The sequence below is a fragment of the Epargyreus clarus genome, unplaced genomic scaffold (genome assembly GCF_041222505.1).
Source record: "Epargyreus clarus isolate Ecla_fem2 unplaced genomic scaffold, WU_Ecla_fem_2.2 ptg000010l, whole genome shotgun sequence".
Lineage (NCBI taxonomy): Eukaryota > Metazoa > Arthropoda > Insecta > Lepidoptera > Hesperiidae > Epargyreus > Epargyreus clarus.
The window spans coordinates 4799701-4824341 of NW_027332218.1; the positions used below are offsets into that span (position 1 = coordinate 4799701).

Genomic DNA, 24641 nt, shown 5'->3' on the forward strand with positions numbered 1-24641 from the left:
GTTTTTAAGAACCTATTAGGGATTTTCAAGCGTCTATAAAGGTGCTCAGAATCATAAAATGCCAATTCAGAAAAAAAATAAAATCAGGTTCAATTTCAATATATTATAGATTATTGTAATAATTCACATTAAACTTAATTAAAAAATTATCCCAATTTAAGCTCCTCACACTCGTTCACTACTTATTCTCTTATAAACAAGGCGCTATAGGTACTCGGTATAAAATCTCCATCATAAAACCAATAAACAGATTCAAGTCCCATTTTATTATAAAAATCAAAATTACGAGTTATAATACATCTGTTTCTCAATCGAACAATAGAAATCGATTAATAGCACATTGACATTCTTGTAAATAAATCATCATGGACATAAATAACAAAAATCAGATTGTACAGCCTAACAGTTCGGCCGCCGCCGGGATCCCGCGGCGCCGAGCCCGCCCGTCACGTCACCGTATCACTATATGTACACGCGTACCCGCAGGTATCAGTCACGCGGCGTCGAGCGTCCGCACTCACTCTCACTGCTCGTCGCGCGCCTGGCTGCAGTGGAACAGCACGTCGGCCAGCTCGTGCGCCACCTTCTGGTCCAGGATCTGCGACATCACCAGCGACAGCAGGCGGCGCTCGTGGCGGCGGATCAGCGGCCGGTTCTCCGCGTGCTCCGCCAGCCGCAGCAGCGTGGCGGCCGCGCGCCGCAGCATGTCCAGCGACGTGCCCATCGCGTCCGGGTTGTCGCGCAGCGCCGCCACGCCGTGCTGGTTGGCCACGCCCAGCGCCGTCTGCTCCGCGCGCTCGATGAACGCCACCAGCTGCGCCACCGCCGGCGCGTGCAGCGCCACCTCGCGCGCCGCCTCGCCGCCCGCGCCCGCCAGGTAGTGCAGCAGGTTCACCGCGAACTCGCGCACCACCGGCCGCTCCGGCCGGCACAGGTCGCGCGCCAGCCCCGCGCACAGCGCCGCGATGCGCCCGCGCGGCGGCGTCGCCAGCACCAGGTCCACGTTCGCGTCCGTCACGCACAGCTTGCACAGCGCCTCCAGCGCCAGCCGCCGCGGCGACAGCGGCGAGCCGGCCGCGGCCGCCGGCGGCGCGTCGCCCGCCACCGCCGCCGGGCACACGCTCCAGTGCAGCAGCCCGTCCAGCAGCGGCCGCGCGACCGCCTCGGGCTGCCCGGCCAGCTCCACGCTGCCCGCGATGTTGGCGCAGCACACGAGCGCGTCCTCGCGCAGCTGCGCCAGCGTGTCCCACCACCACTCGGCCTCGCCGCGCAGGCTGGAGCAGCACGCGTCCGCGTCCACCTCGTCGCGCGCCGCCCGCTCGTACGCGCGCGCCCGCGCCGCCCGCGGGGCGTGCTCGTGGTGCAGCAGCAGCAGCTTGCCGGCCAGCGCGAGAAACGCCCCGGACCGGGAGAACTCCGCCTCGTTTCCCGGCACGAACGTCAGCCCGCGGAGGATGTTCGACAGCGCTATGCAACGTTTCGCCAGCGCGTCCCGCGACTCGTTAACCAGGTTGAGGCTCGGCTCGTCGCGCGTGTAACATTCGTCCTCGTAGTCCTCGATCCTCCGCCGCTTGAGAACGCCGGCGGGATCCCTGATGAGCAAGCTAGGCCTCCGCTCCGGCTCGAGTTCCATCGGCTCGGCCTCTAGGTTGTCGGCCTCGCCGTCCGCATCGGTTTCGGCGTCGGGTGGATCCGGGGCGTCCGGTGCATCCGCGACGTCCGAATCGGACTTGACGCGCGGGGAATCCGCGGGCGGCGGCGGCGGGGGAGAGGGTGCCCGCTCTCCAGGCATCACTCGGACGAAAGGTAACGGCACGAACTCCCCACGAAAGCAGGGCATGACGTGCGCGTCGCCGCCGAACTGCCAGGGCTCGAGAGCATCCTCGACGCGCTCGGAGTCGGAATCGCAGTCGTCGGGTGCAAAAAGTTCATCGTCTGGACGATAGGTGACGGGCTGGCGGCGACGCGTTTCGAGCGTGTAGTTGTCTCCGGAAAGTAGTCGCACTCGATCAGCGGGGTCGGGAGGCTCGGCTCTCCGCCGCACCTTGGCCGCGGGCTCGGGGGTCTGAGGTGGCGCGTACCAAGGTTCGCTCTCGACGGCGGGCGCGTCGAACACGTCGCTTAGGCTTCGGTGGAAGTGTTCGAGGAGCAACTCGAGCAAGCCGGGCATGTTCTGGAGGCCGAAGTAGCCTATGCAGTTGTCGTCGAATAGGAGGATATTGAGGATGTCGAGCGCCCAACAGGTTTCGGCGAGCAAGCCGGACTTGAGCGCCATCATGATGCGCCAGGCGTCGACGGGCGCCACGTCCGCCTTCGTGAGGCGGCGGCGCGTCTCGCCCGTCGGGACCGTCGCCTCTACGCACTCGGCGGGAAACGTTAGTTCACGTTTTATTTGACCGGGACCCACACCTGGACCGGCGCCCTGTAAGATAAAGTAGTTAAGTAAGAAATACATTTTTATACTATTAATTTGATTTGTTACAGTTTAAGTAAATGTAAACGAATATAAATAATTAAAAAAAAAAACTTCTTCGACTATATTTTTTCCTGTAAGTCTGTAAGCTACAAATTCTCAAAATTGAATATGGTACTTTTAAGATGAAAGAAATTTTTCATGAAAGAAATGTTTCAATAAAACTACTGTTGAAAAAAGAAACATCCAACTTGCATTGTTTCCTATTAGTTAATTTGAAATTTTTGATATGGTCAATTGGCATGCAGCATTGCATCAATGTACTATTATTTTGGCCAATTTATTACAGAAATTAGATACAGTAAGTGATTAAATGTCTCCAGATAAATAGGCATGATGATAGATTTTGAAATATTCTGTAATATCTACATCTATTATGTTAATGAAAAATAAATTATTAAACCATTATTGCATCATTTTCTAACTTCTTTGAATTATCCACAAAAATGTTCGCAAGTACCATAGCGTTTCGGTGACCTCACGCCATTGCTACTGTTATTGAAAGTGTAATTTCATTTTTTTATTAATATGGAGTATTTTATATTATACAGGAGAACAAATGCAATCCTTTTGTTAGTGCTACTACCGTCTATGGACTTCTATAATCAATCACAAGTAAAATAAGACTCAGAGGTCGGCCACAAATGCGCAGATATACCTGAGGACTAAGTTGAAAAGCTCCTGAAAAGTATGTCTGCGTCATTCACAAGAATCATTTTAACTCATTTCTGTCACCATTCTGTTTTTAAACTAACGTGTGCATTATAGTGGTTGTTCACTGACCGTCGGCTGGTACTGATGGTGGGGCTGGTGCGGCCAGGCGGGCTGCGCGTGTTGCGCGAGCGGCGCGTGCTGCAGAGGCGGCGGGTGCGGCGCGCCGGGCCGCCACGCGGGCGCCGGCGCGGGCACCTGCGCGCGCGGGAAGCCGCCGCCCCACGCGGGCGGGGCGAAGCGCGCGCCCGCGCCGCCCGCGCCCGCCGCGTAGCCCTCGCCCTTCGCGAAGTCCGGGTGCCGCCGCGGCGCCCCCGCCACCGCCGCGGCGCCGCCCGCGCCCCCCGCCGCGCCCGTCGCGCCCTTGCCGCCGCCGTACTGCACACGTCAATAAAACACGTTACGCGACCGAACGTAGTGAGATCCGAGGCCCGCGGATCCGTGCGATCGCGAACAAAGTTATATCCAATGCAGATTCTCCCTTATCTTAAATATTGAAGTAGCAAACGAGCATACAGTCCACCTGATGAAATGCCTCCTACCACCCATCTATAATCAAATCCTAATCGGATTACACTACCCAAGTTTGACAACAAATGTGTTACTGCCCCTGAAGACTAGGTTAAGTTGCAACGCCTGAGATAAGTATGTCTCTCCACATTTAGATCTGCCCAAGCTTGGCAAGAAATGCATTGCTACTACCCTGAAGACTAAGCTGCCTAGATCAATTATGACTCCCGTTATCACAGAATGACTACATTCAATAGACTTTGTTCGCTATCGATTTTACGGAATGGTAGCTTACGATGCCGAATGATTTTCACAGTCATTACAGAGTAAAACATATATCTCTAATACACTTACGATAAAATTCTAATTACACAATATATGGAACAAATAATATTAAATTAAGAAAATCAATCAACCTTAATGTACCTCGGGCCTTAATGTACCTTAATGTATAAGTTATAAATACAAAATATTATTTTACATATAACATTTTGTATTCAAATCATAAAGTGCTGAACATCAGATAACGCGATCAATAAGTTCAATGTGTATTTGGTTACACTATTTTAATACATTGCTTCTAATTGAACACACTACTGATGTTTTACTTATTTAATAGATTATTTACAAGATGGCCACTACCATGTACATAAAAATAATAAATGATGACAACAAAACATCTGCCGACAGAATCGTAACAATGTTTCCAATTACATTTGTGCGTTGATATAATTATAATAATTTGTGAATAACTGTACCGCAATATAAAACAAAGCTACGACTCAGTAACACTTACACTCTAGCTTACATGATATCTGTGAAAGCATGCAAATGAATCAGTGACCGACAATTTTATCATGTAAAAGCCACCACCACACACTCTAAACCTTGACTTCCATGTTTTAATAAAATTGTTAAAATTTTGAAACAGCGGGTAGACACGGGTTTTGGTTCAAGATAATCGTCCAATCTTTCGATCGACGACAATAAAAAAATAATCATAAAGCCAATTAATAACACCGCAAGCCAAAAATTTAGTTAAAAACAAAAAAAAATATCGAAGAAAAATTAACAGTGATAGCTTGAAATTTCGTTAAGCAAGTGGTATTATTCGAATAAATTAAATGAAGCCAAAACCACGGATGAGTTTGACCCTTTTCGTTCTGACATTCGAATTGATTTGTTTGATTATTCAATAATCATATCAAATCGAAAGTATTGCGTCTTTGCATCAAATCATAGCAAGGTTTAATATTTAAGTAATATGTGAAAAGGATAAGGGAATAAAATTATTTTTACTCATTGCCTAATTTTAAGAACGATTAAATAAATAATATTCAGGAACAATCTAATTTGTTCGTTTACTTTTTTGTGAACGTATATGTCTAAATTTTTATTTTTGGATCAAAAACATACATAACGAAATCGAAGTAATCAAAGTAAAACAAGTTTCATACAGCCGATGTGCGTTTACTATATCGTATTTTATTTTTATAGTAAACTGTACGATTTTAGCTACGAGCTACGATCGGATGCAAGAACGCGTTTGACACGATCGGGGTGTCGGTTATGTCCGTGCGGGTGAGCGCATGAGAGCCCCGGGCGGCCAATCGATGGGAAGCGGTGTTGAGTGCGTGGTACAAACGGGGCGTCCGTACGTAGGGGCGCGGGGACTGCGGCAGCGGCGCCACCAGCTGCCGCGCGAGCTGCGAGCCCATGAGCCCCGCCGCCTGCGCGAAACACACCCACACAATCGGTTTTATAACGCACTCCGTCGCCCGTTCGATACACGAACGCACCCGAACGTTGCTAGCGTGTGTCGTTCGGGAGCGGTCGCGTGCGTGCGCGTCTTCGATAGAGGTTTCCTCGTATGGCTATATTCGAAGCGGGTGCAATACTGCACCAACCCAACCGTATCGTCGTAAGGACTCTTACACCTTTACGACATCAGAATATCTCTCTTCTACGGCACGGACGTTAAATATAATATGTTCCACATAAATTGGACGCATTAATTAAACAGATTAAATATTTACTTATTTTTATAAAAATATGTTCATAAAATATGTGGACAATCTGTAGCATTTTATTTATACACTGACATTGTTTTATGCACCAAAATAACTTTCAGAATATTTTAACTATGTCTAAAACATCAATGTAGCTTGAATAATACATAAATTTAAATTATAAATGAGCGCTGTTGATTTCTAATATCATTAGTAACAAATATTTCATAAACTTCAATATAAAAATATTATAACCACAATGATAAAATAGACAGCGCACATTTCACTGTAATGTGGTGCAACATTCCCTGCATACGTACACACATCAATGACAATAATGTATACTCCTATCATGCTACTCATGCTGAATAATTACATTTTCACGCTGACAATAGCACAATGAACATTCCGAAATTATTTAAAAACTATATAGAAATTTTACTAGGACTTATATTATTTCATCGCCGTTTGTTCAGGCAAAATATATATGGTGTATTATTCCTTGATGGACATAATGTAATAGAATCATGCAAACACCTCTTCATTTTAAAATACCTGGATGAAAGTTTAATTAGGGAAAAAGTATTAATCCTATACAATTATGCAATGCAATAAGTATATTTCTTGAGCAATGGCAAATATTTCTAATTGATATTTAACTCCTTTTTTTGCATAATTATTTAATATAGTTATAGGTAAAAAAATTATGTCATGTTTTCACATTGTATTACTTTTTTCCGAAATATTTATCATTGCTTAGTATGCTATTAAGCTAACATCAATCAAGACATCAATATATCGGGCATCACAGTAACATTCAAGTCTATATCAAATTTTACAAACAATTAAAAAATACTTCAAATAATATGACAATATACTCGAAATTTCCATGAAATTACTGCACTAAACAGCACAAGGTCTCTACATACTACATACATTACATATACTTAAGAATTATTAGAAAATAATTGGATACATCATTCACTACAACAGTAACTAGAAAATTCAAATTTCCAGAAACTATGGTGAAGTAGTTTTTAATTGAGTGTAGTACAACAATCAAATGTGTCTATGCATGTATCCGGTTTGTTTGTATGTATGTATGTGTGTGTATGTTATATGCGAGTGTTTACCTCAGTGTGTCTATGTATGTCGGTATCAGGTTTGTATGTGTGTGTATGTGTGTCTGCGCGTGTTTACCTCGTGCGCGGGGTGCGGCGGCTGGTGCGGCGGCTGCTGGTGCGGCGGCGGCGGGTGCGGCGGCGGCGCGTGCGGCGGCTGCTGCGGCGAGTGCGGCGGCGGGTGCGGCGGGTGCGGCGGGTGGTGCGGGTGCGGCGCGCGGTAGTACTCCGGGTACGGCTGCGCGGGCGGCGGCGTGCCGGCCGGCGCGGGCGCGCCCCCGCGGTACGCGCCGCCGTAGCCGTAGCGGTACTCGCCGCCGGACGCGTACCCCCTGCAACGCGGAACGTACAAAACCATGTTGATGCTGATACCACACTCAAACGCTCAAAAACATTTTATACGAACTATAAAGCCCGCTCCATATTCTTACGAGAATCTCGCGAGAACGCGAGAAACGAGAATGTGGCGCGGGCTTAATAAAGATAACCGCTGACTGACAATATTATAAATTATATCAAAGGGCTGTTGCGTCCCGGTAGAGTATAATTAAATTAAATTTACAAAAATTTTGATATTTCTATTATTTTTAAGAATGTACATTATATTTCAAAAAGGTATAGCTCTTGAAATTCCAAAAAGTATCCTAATACCTAACTTATATATAAAACAAGATCTCACCTGTCACCTTCGGGCCCATAAGGTGGATAGACAGGCCTATTGGACGGGTATGGAGTCCCATATTCGTAACCGTAATTTTGCTGGTAACCTGGAAATAAAAAAGCAGACCGTTTGATTAAGAATTTAAGTGGAATTAATATAACATCAAACTGAAAACACCATAAACAATTCTACATGCTTATTTTTTGTCTATGACTCTTCTATATCCATAAAATTATAAGAAAAAAACATGCTTCTCTATAAATAAGAACCTCCTGTATAGTTCATATATTGAAAAAAAAGTAGACAGAAACCGGAATTACTTACAAGCAAAATATTTACACCGATCCCAAAAAATAACTCAGAAATAGCCTGTATAGTATGAATTTAACAAGGAAACATTTCAAATTTTACATCGAAGTATAATATAGGATAAACTTATAATTTATTTCTAATTAAAGAAACATCATGCAATTCTCGTCAGAAGCAAACATAGTGCACCGTTTATTTACACTCCGTTAATAAATCATGTTAATGTGCGCCTAGATTGTTAGACATGATAAACTGATAACAAACAAAACACAAAACACATACAGATGCAATCAAACAATGATCCCGAGTGCATACGGAGATGTTTACTGATGTGTGGGTCGGCGGTGGCGCTTGACGTAGTACGTAGCATTGTTTTTATATATTTGTCACTAATTATTCTTCATTCCAAAAATATCTTATTATTAATAGTGTTAAATTTCCGTCAGTGAAATATTGAACGTAAATGTGAAGTTTGCTTAATTTTAATTTCAATTAAACAAGTCACGCTGTGGACAATGATAGTCAAGTAGTTTTTTTTGTCTAATTAATGACTTTCAATGGACTTCCACATGGGGATACATACTCAATCACTATTGGACCATCCAATAGCATAAATAATTTAAACACATGTGATTAATTACCTTTAATTTTTATATATACATATTATTAATTGTCAGCATTATGATTATTATTATATCATGCTGAAATATCACTACGTAATAGTTTAGGTTATGAACACGATTTTTAGGCATTTATTACGTAAATTATTCCAAAATGTATATTGGCATAAATATTTTCGTCCGTATACGTTCCCAAGCGCCACCGCCGCTACGATCGGGGACGTTGAAGCGTGTAGTCAGTCGCGTACCTTGCGGTCGCCGCGGGCCGGGCGGCTCGTCGAACGGGTTCGAGGCGGCGAGGTTGTCGGCACCCGGGCCGCCGCCTACAACCACACCATTGTATACCACCCGCGCCACACTAGCCACCCACGGGCCGTACAAACACTACCGAACACTGTCCCGGGGTTTTTTTTTTCGATTTTCTTTTTGTCATCAAGAACATATAAAAAACCCCTTTTCTTTAACCCAATACAACTACATCCCAGGATAAATCCAAAATACACCCCACTTTGTTATTAACTCAATTCGACTTGTAAAAAATATCCCATATTGTACAATGATATTTCACCCAACATCCCCCCTCCCCCATATCTTAATTAATATCTTCGTTAATTAACCCATAACTATTAAATTAAATCCCACATTGTGTATATCGAACAAAAAAGTCTTAACACTTTTTTTAAACCCGCATATTAGTAACGTGGACAGTGTCAATTGAATTTTGCACAGGCTGATATAAAGTAAAAATCACCATCTATATATGCTATGTGGCAACAAATATTATCAATAGTATGTTAAATACTATATAAATGTACTATTTTCCTAAAAGTACAATTAACCAATTAACCAAAAACTCTCTAAAAATATAGTTTCCAATGGTGATTTTTACTCATTTGCGGTGCAATTCCGGTTAGGGTTAGTGACAAGCGTTATTTAGCCAGATAGATGACTGGTTAGCTGATGTATTCACACGACCGTTATAACACATAATATAAGGATTAATCGGACTGCACAAATAAAATAGAACAAGCGTCGCGGCATTTATCGTCGTGTTTCGTAGACCACACGATGCTCAGCTATATAGGTAGCTAGGTAGGTAGCTATTCAGATTTACAGCGTTAGGTAACACGCCAGTGCGCTATGTTACAAGGTGCTGCTATATTTTGAAACTATAGCTATATTGCTATGCTATTAGTAAAGCGATTGATCTCATTTACAAAAACACACCATTCTCGCTCTCTAATAGTCTTGAAAATGTTGTAAACTTTATGCTAAATGTTTGGAATGTGGTCAATTTGAAAAGTGCTCATGTTTATGATATCAAAATCACTAACTTCTATGAAGTCTACGCTAACAAGTTGTTATCATTCAGTTGAAGTTGTTGAATGTTAAGTAACACAATGAATCTTAATGTATTTATTCACGGACATCTATTCCGAAAGTCTAATTTTATGCATTTTACTTTATTGACATATTCTAATCGAAATCAAAATCCACTTAATGTAAAGTACTTGAGTAAAATATTGGTGCTTAGGAATTATTCTTTTATTAAATTTTTATGTGCTACAAAAGTGTACAGAATTCAGTTCCCAATCAGGCAGACCTTTCTTGTATGGATTAATAAGGATTTCTGTTTCAGATTTACGTGTTTGTGTACTGGTACTTTTGGCACTTACGACATAAGTGTAGTAACGGTAAGGATACACGGCCATATTACCAGATAAAGCACTTTTTGATACTACGATATGCTCATCAAAATTTCGTCTTTTAAAATTATTTTTAGTCTTTCTCTCGTCCCTAAGTTCTTGTGAATATAAACAGCGTACATAGTACTTGTATGTGTGCAACACGGCGTCCTTTTTGTCGACGCTATTTATATAGCCGGGTGTGAATGCGAGTGCGTACGTACGTGTTCATGCGTGTTTGTACGTGTACGTGTGCGTGTGTATGTGTGCATGTTTGCGTGTGTATGTGTGCATGTTTATGTGTGTGTGTGCGTGTGTGTACGTGTGTGTGTGTGTGTGTGCGTGTGTCCCCGCGTGTATGCGGCGTGCGTACCTTGCGGCTGCGCGGGCTGCGGCGGGTAGCCGGCGTACTGCGCGGGGTAGCCGTCCATCGGCGCGCCCGCCGCCGCCGCGCCGCCGCCCGGGAACGACTCCTGCGAGTTGGACGACCCTGGGAAACATAATAATATAACATATTAATATTACGTTCGTACGTTCATAATGCTGTCACCTTACAAAGTATATGAGTAAAGGATATCTTATATTAAGACCATTACGTTACATTGTAAATTGGATTAAGTTTATTGTTAGACCTGGTATACGGGATCATACTGGATTACACCGGAATTAGCCAAAAAACGTACAAATTATCTGATGATTGGTTGGTTAGTAGCAACTGCCGCCCATCTATCTGTAATCAACCCCCACATAAGATGTAAATCCTACTGTATGGACCTTTTATCATCCCTGAGAAATAAATTAAAATTGTGATACATAAGAAAGCCCTTAGCATACACTTCAAACCGAAACACTGTAGTTCAAAATTGTAGCCATAAAGCATTATAACATTTATGGTGGATAGCAAATTCCCTATTTTGACGTAGCCACTGTTTCAAACATTCACTTGTCTTAACCAATTTTTCTGTTTATATCATTGAAATATTTCGTCGTATAAGATTGGTACAGACACAGGACACCAATTAAATTATCAGTACATATTTCAAACACAACTTTACTATAAATTACCTCAATTTTGACAAAAATAAAATAACATTATCAACTTATCACCATAAACAATTCAAAACAGTAGACAATACACAAATGACAAAACATTACTAGACATTAAATTACCCCTGAGATTTGTTTCAAATCTATTTAATAGGAGCCGATAATGCAAGAATAGAACACCATATCTCAGTTTGATAGGAAATAACAATTACTTCGTAACTTCATTGTTTCATTTATTTCAAAATCGCAACAACCTTGACGTAAATAAGTTAAAAATCTAAATACGTTTTGACTGAAATTACTTGCAAATAAAGGTCACTTTTGAGGTGGCAATAATGTTGGATTACAGATATAACTGTTCTTATTTTTGATTAATCTCGTATAATCATATAATATCAAACTTTGTATACTATTTTCGCCTTTGTAATATTGATATGATGAGTATGATTTTTTCCTCGAGTCGTTATAAATAGTGTTTAGAGTTTTAGACCATCAACCACACAGGCCAAATGTAATTTGTAAACTTTACACACCTTTGTAAACTTTATGACGATCTAAAAGGTACACTCGCATCATTAGACTTTATTATCTTTATCAGTAAATTTTGAGTTAATCGAATCAAATCAAAATAAACATATTTTTCAAACACGTATTACTTAGTTTGGAAAGATGTGAAAACTTATCACAAAAATATTGGTTTGAAACACTTATATTCTTCTAAGGTTCCTAGAAGTTTATGGCTCTGCTGAATTAAAACCAAAATTATGATGTCTTGTAAAGATTTTAAAAATCTATAAATCCTCAATAACAATATACAAACACAATCACCCACTTCCCAACATAACTCTACAGTCTACACCCCAAAACCCTCCCAACAAATCACCTGCACTGGACGTACTGTTCGACTTGCCCCCCTTCTTCTTCGTGGTCGCCTCCACCTGGTTGATGATCGGCTGCGGGTCGATGCCGCCGCGATCGAAGTGGCACTCGTACGCGAGCAGGTTCTTAGTGTAGTGCTTGCGGAGAGTGTACGCCGCGGACGAGGACGCGCCGATGCCGAGCATGCCGGCGATGTCCTTCCACGTCTTGTTCTTTGTCACCTGAAAACGGAACGGACGAAGTTGTTAATAAAAATTGTTAACGTTAAAAAAACACATGTGGACGTACAAAAGTTAAAGTGGCATTTACAGCAACAGATATATAAAGGATCAAGTTAGAAATACATATATATCTCTACAGAAGGTTTTTGAACGTATTTATGTCACCAATAACACAACCACGAAAACACGAACCGTGTTTTTCAAAATTGATACAAAAGTTTGTTGTTTGATGTACACTTTTGTCAGAAGTTTAGGTCATATATACATTATATATATAGGACCTAATTTTGACGTTCATTATTACACGAGTGTTAACTCATGCTGAACGCAAAAGGTACGCATGGGACTAACATTACTTAACAGATCTTACGTCTATACTGCAGGTGGAAGAGGAAGTTGAAATTAAGAAATATTTAGATAGGATGAGTACTTTTTTATATATTTGAGCCTAACGATAAATCAGACGTGCTACCTGATGGAAAGTAGTCAACGTCGCCTATGAACATTTGCAACACCAGAGCCAGTCGCCAATGTACTAGTTAACGATGGGCTCACAAGGCGTTCCAAGTTAGTTTCGTTTCACTGTCCTCGATTACAGTCGTGTTTAAATGTGACCGGGAATGTCAACTGACTACTAAAACACTTAACATTTGTCCTTAGCCTTCAGTCCGTTTGTCAGGATGTCCGTTTGTTATTTTATAACATAATTTAAACTTTTCAATGCACGATGTAAATGATTAAAATAACATTATTTCTATGCGAAAACACTACAAATATAAAATCACAAAAGAAAAATCCTCACACTGACTATCACGAGAAACTCTGTCAAGAGACACAATGAGCAAATAAACAGAGAGACTGAATCCTCTAACCACGTCACGTAAGCGACTATCGTCTTAAGTGGTTTTCAGTGCGGAGCGGCGCGCGGACCGTCCGCCGCGAGGGGACATAAACTGCGAAGGTTTACAGTTTGCGGTACAAACGACGATAACTTCTAGTGTTAACGAGCTCCCACACCGTACACTGCGAAAACCATAACGTACGGAACCAACGCACACGTCCGTCGCCGACGGACGCCGGCGCAAACCTAACACTGAACAACGCTCGTACCTACAATGTTACCTACGCGTTGTTAAAACGAAAAAGCGAACTTAGCGAACGCTGTAATGATAAAAATTTATTAACCGTCGTTAAATCCCCGGCGAGTTTATGGCGCCGGTTCGCGTAAAGCCGACGGTATGTGCACTAACATAAATCCTAGCCGAAGCCTATTAGTCTGAACGGTACAACAGCGCCGCGCGCGAAATTCACTCAACGCAAATGATATTCAAGAATACACTTGGTGTACGTAACTGTAAAAATAAATCGAATTACCCCCAAGCTATACGCTGAGCAAAATAGTATTGGCTTTTGTAGCGTTTAAATCCAGCGTATGGTAGGATTATCGCGGGTTCACGGCTAGTCGAGAACAAAGTATTGTATTCGTAAGAACGAACTGTACGTGACAAGATAAAAGCGACGCGTTTTAACCGTAAGCCCTGTTGCTCAAGGATCGAGGATAATGTTGACACGAGACAAAATCCTATATTCAGTGACAATAATCCACTCGGAGTTGGCTTTTAAATAACAATTATCTATTAATAAAAATATTGCTAAAATCTCAAAAAAAAATAAATATTTAAATAAATTTATTAAAGCATTTTTAATGATGATGTAGAACGCATTAGAACAGTCTTCATTTTATTTCTCAGCATTATTTATGACTTATGTTATTGGAGAATATTATTATTTATTTCGGCAAAAAGAAATAGAGGATACTAGAGATCTCATATTATTTCCTGAAGACTAAGTCGGAACGCAATGTGCCATTTGACACCTTTACAACCAGAACACAGTCGTGCTTGATACTACTGTTATAAAGCAGGAATAAGTTTGCCCATTATGGTCCTGACGTTAAATCACAAGGAGTTTTTGCACAGACAAACTTAGTAAACATACACAGTGTAATGTACATATTATTTGATTAATTATTCTTACTTAAATGACAAAGCGTACGCTGCGTACAGCCTCTATTTCAGTTTAATTTAAGTTACTTATTATTTGTAAGTTATTTCTTCCAGTTTTTATCTTTTTTACATAACTTTCAGTTTTAAAAACAAATTGTTAAGTAGGGATAGCATATTTTCAATGAATAAATGATTAATTAATTTTATCAACCTTCGTTAGTAACAAACAATCGAAACTAACATTGTATCTTAACTATCATCAAACTTAAAACTTTATTTCAACAGGATCATCGTCGACTCACCTCAACAAACCCGCCGCGATCGCGCACTAGCAGATACAGCCTGTAGAGGTCCAACGGTTGCTTGGAGATGGTCGGACACGCTGCTATGGGCGTCCGGCGCTCGTCCATGAACGCCAGTAGCCGCTCCACCCAGCCGCGCCGCTCCGGAGCATCGTCCATCTCGTACAGCTTGCCCAGCGAGTCCGACTTCTGGCGCAGGGACCGCACATCACACACCGGCACGGTATAACACACACACATATACAACACTCATACTTCATTAGTGATGAAAGAGACGCGGTTTTTAAGGTCTTTTGAAAAGATTCTACTCGTTTCTAGCATTCTTTTAATCATTACTCGAGTCCAAAACATCATTAATACATAATAATAAAACATAATTACTTTATACATTTTATAAAAAAAAAAACTAAAAGGTTCATAAGCTTCAGAAATTCTACGACTAAGAGATGAGTAGTTTTAAAATCTACTTGAGTTATTTATCTTTTAGCATAACGATAAAGTCTTATTAAAAATCTTATTATTTTTAAAACTTCAGACTACACTGCTAAGTGCAACAATGTATATTTGAGGCTAGTATTTTAACACATCTTAAAAGACCGAGTTTCTCTCATCACTACATATCACTTGCATCCATTACATACATCACGCACGCATAAACTTCTCAAAAACAAAACGGCTCGGTACGACGTCGAATCATATACATACACAATTTTTATTTACTTGTCTAATTTGCAAATATTAATTTTATAACTGTGCAATTGTGCATCTATTTAAGTTTATTACCGTCACAGCTGTCGTAGCTATATTTGATCAATTGCAAAGGTGATAGGAGAAAGTTCTAGCAATCATCGAAAATGTGATAAAACTACTGACAAGTAAAGAAAAAAATATATTTAAAATGTATGTAGATGATTTGACGTAAAGGTACCGAAGATATTATATACGTTTAGGTTTCTAGTCACTTGATTATAGAAATTGTATAATAATTCATAATGTACCTAATTGTTAAATTTAAAAAAATGGTCTCTAAAAGAAATGCACAACATGCATACATTGATTTCAAAGTTAAAATTATTTGACGGGTTTCTATTGATCTGTGACAAAATATCTAAACGTATTCAATATTGAAATATATTTATACAACAGGATGATATTATCAAGTATCGATGATTAAAAATAAGGCAAGTTCCAAAAGCTTTAAATCATTCAATTTGCATGATAACTCAATAATATCAAAACCTCTAAAATATATCTAGAAATTGATTCTATAGCATATTAAACTACAAAATTGTACACGTAGACGTGGCATCTTCACTCACATATTGTGAAACATTATTATTAAATTATCAAGTTTATATTATAGTTAATATACAATGTAAAACGTTTTATAGCTTATTTATCAACGCCACGCCTACGCAAGCTTCCGGGATTGACTTTTCACTCGCGTTTATCTCGAATGAGTCATGTTATTACCGCAAAATCATCGTTCTATAATTTATCTCATTCTATTTTTATATTTCATTCATTATCTTTTGTCAATAAGAAGTTTAATCTATTTACGGATAGTCTGATAAAATTGGGTGGTGGGACACGATAGTTGTGTGGTGAAAACATTAATGTGAATGCGAAAATATGCCAATCCCGTTGGAGCAAGATACATGCTTCTTTTTCAAATAATATTCATTTTAAAAGACCGAGTCAATCTCATGCAAGCCGATCATAAAAAATCATACTAAAAACGGAGTAGCCCACAATTTCTACAACTACTGCCGACTATACATTTAAGATAATTCTAACGTACTGTTAAAACTCAAATTTAGGTGTGATAGTGGTTTTTCTAAATTCGAATCTCGCTTAAAATGTCGAATATTATCAAATTACTACACATTGTGTATGAATATAAAATTAATACACATTGTGTATTAATTTGATGATATACGACATAAGTATAATCCATTAAACATTACGAACAATATTTGAAAAAGAAGCTTGGTTCTCTATTTATGCAAGCAGCAACACGTTTCAAATTTATGGGATAGCACCACTATATAAATTTCAAGTTAAAAATGTAAACGTAAAATAGAAACTTATATAGTGGGCTTATTCAATACTGTTTACAGGGATAGGTAATGTTTTTACTATTAATATATTACTTATTGTATGTCTTTCAATGAGAAGGTAGATGCAAAACATGCTTAAAAACACAAGCGAAGTTTGTTAAAATCGTGTTTAAAAGTGTACGAATATTAAATCAAATAAATAAGATCTACTGGTGAAAACATGAAAAAGTTATCGTACGATATGTTTAACGTTTATTTTATTTATACGAACAGAAACAAGAATGAAAAACTGAAGAGCTAATGAAATGAAAGAGGTGTAATTGAAAAAATTCTAACAGGCGTATGTGCACAAAGATCTGTGAAAGATATGCCATTTTAATAGAGAAAATGTGGATATTTGTTTTTTAACTTCAATAAAAGAAATAGCTAAATCTCCTAACCTAAAACCTAACCTAACTTATCAGATGCAGACATATCACCACAGATATCGTGCGCATCTGATAATTATAATTTTTTAATAATTTTTGTCGTACTTCAAAAGATCTCAAGCCAATTCGGACACAGTCTTTTGATACCAAACTGAACTACAACCCTAATTCATGATGAAGGATTCTATTGTAACCTACATATATTGTTCAAGTAACCTACTAAGGATAATACAATTATAGAACGGGTAAGGAAACTCCTAGACTACACTGTGAACGCAGGCAATTAAAAGAAATAAAGCTCGTCCACTATTATTACAATATGTACAATAGAACATTTGAAGAGATACAAAACACCAACACCAAAAAGGTAGAATAGAAAGCGTAAAACATTTCCGTCTACTAGTTCTCCAAGCTCAAGCGTATTATCAAGTTTAATAAAATAAAATTAGCATAACATTCCATAGAATTGTTATTACTTCAGAACTAATAAGTATGCACTGCGTTTCGAGGTAAAAAATGCACGTTGTGAGGAGCGGAGAGAAATAAATACGAAGTTTACTACCATGCAGTATTTTAACGCGTTAAAAATAATAATATATCGATACTGTATCGAGCACTACACATGCTTAGCGATCTTTAACTTGATATAAACCTTTGATCTGTAGGACTCCGGCGCTATGTGACTGTTAAACACCTGAAATACATGATATAATGCAATGCCTCCGTCACGCGAACACACACAATACAAACAAATGGACAATGTACAAGTACACTGCAATGTGGATGAGATTGTTAACAACAGATGGACTTTTACACTTCAATATCCAAAAACGTTAAATATTAGATAGTGAATTTTAATTAAAAATAATTAGTTTAATTTAAACCTATTTTATATTATTTAAAACATAGTTAAAATACTTGTTACGCTATTATGTGGAGTGTCATATATGTGGAAATCTGGATGGAGTTTGCTTAGAAATGATATAGAATGGGCATGGAAGTCGTGTGGCGTAAGAGTGGAATGTGAGAGTATGTTTCAAATTATGCGGCAGATTCCACTTAAATACTTAGTGTGATGGAATATCCTTATAATGTGAAGTGAGTCGTGCGTGTTCAGCGTGTGCTGGTGGAGTGCCATCTGAAGTAAGTGCATTTAAATATGGTGATAATGGAATATGTGTAAAATAAGAATTATGTATGTGAATACTGTGTGCGTATGCGACATGCGAGTGGTTTCTTCGAGTACGTCGCTTTTGGTGTTGTGAAGCAAAAATCGTGTATGAATCATGTGAATGAAACTGTGTGTGACTTGTGGAGCATTGCTAGAGTATGTATATGTGAAATGAATCGTGTGAGTGTATGAGTAAGTGTATCAATGCGTGTGTTTATGAGGATTTGAGCAATTGTGAAGAATATCATATGTGTATGAGTGCCAATGTTTATGAGTGTTTGTGTACGTATATGTCTGTGTGTGATGCCATTATGATATCTACATGTAAAGGGAATCGTTAAAGTGCAGGAGTATGTGTATCAGCGTATTAGTTTGTGTGTGTGCGCGCGTGTTAGTGTCTGTATTTCTGTGTGTACGTGTGTATGTGCGTGTGTGCGTGCGTGTGTGTCTGTATCTCTGTGTGTGTGTGTTTGAGTGTGATAACGTGGTCGCGCGTCAACTCACGGGACTGGAGGGCGGGCGCGGCCAGGCGGAGGGCGAGGCCTCGTAGTCGTCGTGCGCGGAGGAGTGCGAGCCGCCGCCGGGCGAGGGCGAGGGCGCCGCGCTGCCGGGGCCGTACTCCTTGCGAGAGCTCTTCGGCGTGCCGCACTGCTCCTCGCCTGACGCTGGAATTGTACAAACGTTCATTACGTTACTATTGTGCAAGGAATCGAATTTCAATTGATAATTTTAATCAATTACAAAAGTTAATCTTGATGAAAACATCTCATTCATCTTTCTCATTCGTTAAGTTATTCATTCATCCTGAAAATACCTATATAATCTTTATAATTTCTTCGAGATTATTTATTTGTAAAGAGAAATTGAATGAAATATCAAACCTTCTCTTATGTTATAGAAATGTATCACCGAATAGACTCAATTGGAACAGTATACTGGTCACAAGACGACGGCCGTCTCGTTGCTGTCTGTGTTAGCTAATTGTAACCTCGATCAAGAAGTTGCCGGAAGCTTGCTGCGTGGAGCGCTCGTCGGGCGGACGGTGACGACATCCAGTCACCGACTGGCCCATGCGATAACTATCACCAGTGGTGCTTACCTGCGGATGCGTTGCTCAACAAACGCGCCGTCGGCCCGTTTGTCGTGTACCTGAAGCAACGTCGTCGGCAACTGCATCAAATCACCCGGCAGTACCACTCTCGCCCGAGCGACAAGCTGCTGAGCGTGGTCTGCTGCAAGGCCTCAAACAACACCGTCGGCGGCGGCACCAAGTGGTCCGATAGACTCACGTGTCGCGGTTGTTGCGACTGGTCCGAGCGTCAAGCATCGCTCGCTAGTGGTGCCTCATCTGCGGACGCGTTGCTGAGCGTGCTCTGCTGCGAGCCCTCGTCGAGGGCACCGTCCGGGCCCCTTGTCGTGCACCTCGACCAACGTCATCAGCAGCAGTCCAAATAACCCGGCAGAACCACGATTCCCCCGGTTATTGCGACTGGCCCGAACAATCGATGTCATGCTCACCTGCGGCCGCGTTGCTGAACATGTTCTGCTGCGAGCCCTCAATAAAGCGCCTTGTCGTACACCTAGACGATATAGGATAGAGAGGATATTGCGACTAGCTCGAGTAACAAGCATCGCTATTGATGCTCACCTGCGGACGCGTTGCTGAGCGTGCTCTGCTGCGAGCCCTCGTCGAGCGCGCCGTCCGGGCCGGTGGTGACGAGCGCGGTGGCGGGCGCCGCGGGCCCGTTGTCGTGCGCCTCGCCCGGCGCCGTCGGCGGCGGCATCGAGTCGCCCGGCGGGCCCATGTGCCGCGGTTGTTGCGGCTGTACGATGCGATAAATATATAATAGCAGTTTAACACTTCACTGAGCACTTGACACTTTTCATGCCACAACGTGGTAGACTTTAGGGGCTATGAAAAATTATTGATAAATCAAATTAAAAAAATAACTGTATTGGTGCGATAAGTTAAATAAAGCCTGATCTAAGATAAATATATTATGTGATGACATAAATATAAACACAGTTCTAAACAGAAAACGCGGTGACTTTTATAGATAGCAGTTGACCTACAAAGTTAAGCAACATCTAGCGCGGCTAAAAGTTGAATAACAATTTTTGATAGTGACAAAATTTGATGTGCGCTTCCATCCTTTTGATTATACGTGATTCCCAGTTATCATTGGATAACAATTTTTACCTATTATCAGAAATTCTTATGGCAGGATTATATGTGTGACTAATAGTGTCAATATCTTCCTCCATAAAGCCAAATTGAGAAAGCACGATGCGATGCACTTCAGGTTTCCACCACTTGTAGACTGTGGACCCGTATATAAAAGCAACTTGTATAACTATGATCATGTTAATGTTTTGCTTAGTTTACCTTCAACGGCGGATAGTGTTGCGACGGGTGCGGCGGCGGCGTCGGCCGATACCCGCCGTACTGGTACGGGTGGTGGTTGCGCGGCGGGTACGCGTACGGCTGGGGCGGGTAGTGAGGCGGCTTGTACCCGCCGTGGTGAGGGTACGGCTGCGGGAGCATCGCGGCGGGCGGCGGCGCGGCGGACGGCGCCGGGCCCGGCCCGCCCGGCCGCGACGTCGGCCCGCTGCCGTCCGACAGCGACGACGACGGCCGCGGTGGCATCGGTACGTTCTGCGTGCCTGCAATGTACGGAAAGGTATTGGTTAGGTACTTACTATTACAAATAGGTTATCCTAGTACGAACTCCAGACTCTCACAAAGTATGATGTAACCTAGAACTAAGTGTTTGTATTTTAAAGTAGAACCTAAGCTATGAGAAAAGATAAATAAAGAAAGATATTTATCATTTATTAATTTTATTATATAAAGGTAACGAGAAGGCACTCGATGAAATTCAGGTTCATCGTGGTAGATGTTTATCCATACACTGTAAGGTTTTCATTTTCAAATTTGAGATGTTATCTGAAATAAGTAATAGTATAATCGAGATATATAGGGATAAAATGTAGATCTAAGATCAATTACCATGTTTACATAAGAAACATAGGTACATATAATGTTTCAAACGAATACCAGTTAACATTATAGCGTAGAATTCATTAAAAAAGTATAATTAATATGATTCGTAAATAAGTTAAGTGAGTTTTTCGGAGTCAAACGTTGCACTCAATTCTCTGTTTCACTTTCGCAAGTTGTCTTATATTCATTCAAAACGTACTTATCAAGTATCAATATTAAATGTTGTTAACCCTTCTTTATTTCCAGATGAGATACCATATCAAAATTCAAGTTCCCTTTAGAAAAAAAACTGTATTACTTGACTTAGAAAGTCGGACAGATCGAAAAGGCATTACAAACCCGAAAACTTGTAACAGTACGTAGAGCGGTTTCGCTAGCAGATTTGTGAATAGAGGGGTGCGATGGCCTTAGCTATGCAAAACGTAGTAGAGCCCCGCACTTGAATTAAATTGTATTCGAGAGTGCAAGCGGCAAATGTTTCCGTGTGCCGTTGTGTGTGATCGATCCGTGCGGGGCGCTCGGCTCTCTTCCTCGCACACACAATTTGAATAATACAGTTAACGAGGGCTCGCCTAAGCCGGGCGCGCATCAATCGAGAGGGCGGGAGACGCACCCGATCACTTTCGTTTTCCGACGGCACGTGAGCCGCATACACGGCTCGCCTGCGAATTCTCACTGCACTTTATTGCGGCCGTATATGTGCATACGACATGCACGCAACACATTGACCGAGGCCGAGATACGAACGGCAGTGATTTGCGACGACGAAAGTGGTATTGCAGCTTTTATGTGGGTCGATTTGGACTCACTTATGCAGTTATGTTAGTATTACGCGAAACGTAACACTGTCTACTGTCACGCGGATAGAGCGGACGAGAGGTGCCCGAGTTAGCGGTGCGAGCGTTGCACCTTTAGAGGAAGAATGCTCGTTTAAAGTTAAGTGCGGGTGACAGATAGCGAGGGCGTCTCTTTAATCACATCACTGGGCTATTATCGAGGCATTATATTGTGTCGGCGATCAGACGGCCCGCAGACGGCGGGGCGCCGGTGAATCATAGATAACAGCGTTGTGCCATACGCGCCCACCTATATTAAATGTGTCTATTTGTTTACGGCGACCATTAATGACTGCAGAGACACTGTAACGGGGCCGACCGACTTGGACGAAGACTCGTAAAAAGAGCTTTCTATGATTGTTTGATAGCCACAACTGATATACAGGTGTCGTGTCTGATATTGTAAATACTTTCGAGACACGATAGCAAATGCATAATAACCAAATGAACAGAAGTAAAGGTTACTTCTGTTCAGTAAAGGTTTTTGGTACAGTTCAAGCAATCAAAAAACAAATGACTCATTGACGTTTTTTTGGAATTTTAAACCTTCCCTTTGTAGCATAACATTATCTACCTGTTTACTTATTTATAAACTTAATGATATAGAGTCCTCCAGTACAATACCTACAGTAAAATATACCTACATTAAGTACTACATACTACATTTTCAATTACAGTTCAATAACAACAATGATAATTGCAAGCTCAATAAAACAATTCATATTATCAGCACAATCTATGTATCTCTGTGCCTGTGGCAATCTAATAATTTAATCAGGTATCTCTAACTATAAAGTCAGATTAATTTATCAAACGGTATTACGATGAAAGAAGTATACACTACACAAGAACATGCAACGTACGTCAATAACCAAAAAAACTGTCGAAGACGACATATTGTGCAATACATCCACGGAAAATACCGAAAGTCAACAAACAAAACACCAATCGGATAATTGCGTCGCGAGCCTGCAACGGCGCAAATAGGGAGTGAAAGAAATACGGCGCAAATAGGGGAGGGGGGGGGATAGAGGTTTTAATATGAATAGCGACATAATGCGAGCACAAGGCGGGCGATTAAACAACGAATGCATATTTAATGGGTGGTAATGAGTGGCCGCCGCGACAGTCGGACAAGGCACGGTCGTGGTGCGTAACCAGCTCTGTCAAGGGCAGCGCCCGTCACCGCCGCCCGCCGGCCGGACCGCCGAGGTCTTTACTTTCCCACCTCGCCACAACAATCCGCTTCGATTCTAGTTATTGCTGGCGACTTCGCGATCGTAATCACCGCGCTATGTACAAAACTAGCAGCGCCCCGCGGTTTCACTTGCTTTTACAGGTTGTAAATACTCGGGAGACTTTTGCGTGGAACCCTAATTATGTCTCTAAAATAATAGTAGCCTAAGTTACTCCTCACAACATCATCTAACTGTGTGTGAAAGTGCCTTCAAAATCCATCAACTATTTCAGAGAGTACCTACTCGAAACTAACAGACAGACAGTCAAAAAATTAACAATTATTTGGTTTATACAAGTATCACTTGTACTTTCATCTCCATTCAGTAAAAAGTTATTATTTCATATTACAGACACTTCAATTTTATTTTATTCGTATAGATGAATGCATTGAATATTTTCAAAACCATATGAATTATGTATCAAACATGTAAACGAAAGTATAATACAATGTAAGTTCGCCCTTTAAGCGTGACGATAAACGTTATTAACAAACAACTTTAAACAACAAGGTAATGGTTATAAAAAATTTAACCGCGTAATTTCTGATTAACCGTTGTTATAAACACATAATGTATATCTTTTTATTTGCAACTAAGTACCAAGTACCTAGACACTTTTAATTAGTTTTCATATGACTTTCAAAACTATTATGTTTTAACGGACTTTCTCTATAATTTCAAATCCACAAGTTGTTCATAGTCTGTGGGTTAGGTATCTATTTGTAGAAAATATGACATTTGTTCATTTAGTTTTTTACTATAAAAGTTACGATATTTGATAAGTGTTTACACAGAAAACAGAAACTTATATAGTGGTCACAGACCACATGTTATTCCGGTAATTTAGCGTCGCACGTACAGTAAGAAGGAACGTAACTGTGCAAGCATAATCTCTACCGTGCGACGTGCAACGCAAAAGTGGTGATTCATCCGAGGCGGCGGCCACTTAAAATTGTCGGTATCTCCGCGGCGTCGGCGGCGGCGCAACAGGTTAAACGAAGACATTCGCCATTTCCTGAATTTCCCGGCTTAGTCATAACGGAGCGTGCAGTCACGTTACACGGTATCAATATCACGTATCGAGAATGCGGTAACGCGGGCCCGAGTTATGTGCGGCGGGCCACGTACCGCCGGTAGCCCGACACATTCCGAGCATAATACGATCACACCGCACCCAACGCTCGGCCATACGAGGCCCACACCGCAAACTAGTGTTCCGTAGCCGGCGATCGCTAGAAATTGCATCGCCGGCTTGATTGATGGTTAACTATAAATCTTCAATGCCGAGTATACGCGAGCCTCGTGTCTTAAGTTAACAGTGAGATTGTATATGGCGTAATATCGTAACTT

At 41.3% G+C, this 24641-nt stretch overlaps 1 protein-coding gene across 10 annotated transcripts in view; it reads right to left on the bottom strand.

Annotated features, from left to right (window-relative positions):
- Positions 1-247: 247 nt before the first annotated feature.
- Positions 248-24641, bottom strand: part of osa (trithorax group protein osa) — a 127407-nt gene continuing 103013 nt past the window's right edge. For 6 of the 10 annotated variants that reach the window (XM_073077176.1, XM_073077172.1, XM_073077178.1 and 3 more), the window contains 12 exons: positions 20600-20877; positions 19862-20036; positions 18718-18878; positions 17695-17736; positions 14555-14743; positions 12030-12246; positions 10473-10589; positions 8663-8737; positions 7504-7591; positions 6904-7156; positions 3257-3562; positions 248-2422 (listed from right to left, as the gene is read on the bottom strand). In XM_073077176.1, the coding sequence (XP_072933277.1) occupies positions 524-2422; positions 3257-3562; positions 6904-7156; positions 7504-7591; positions 8663-8737; positions 10473-10589; positions 12030-12246; positions 14555-14743; positions 17695-17736; positions 18718-18878; positions 19862-20036; positions 20600-20877 (3800 nt within the window). In that variant the 3' untranslated portion in view covers positions 248-523. The remainder of the gene's footprint in view (positions 2423-3256; positions 3563-6903; positions 7157-7503; positions 7592-8662; positions 8738-10472; positions 10590-12029; positions 12247-14554; positions 14744-17694; positions 17737-18717; positions 18879-19861; positions 20037-20599; positions 20878-24641) is intronic. The other 4 variants (XM_073077173.1, XM_073077175.1, XM_073077174.1 and 1 more) reach the window with 4 other exon arrangements.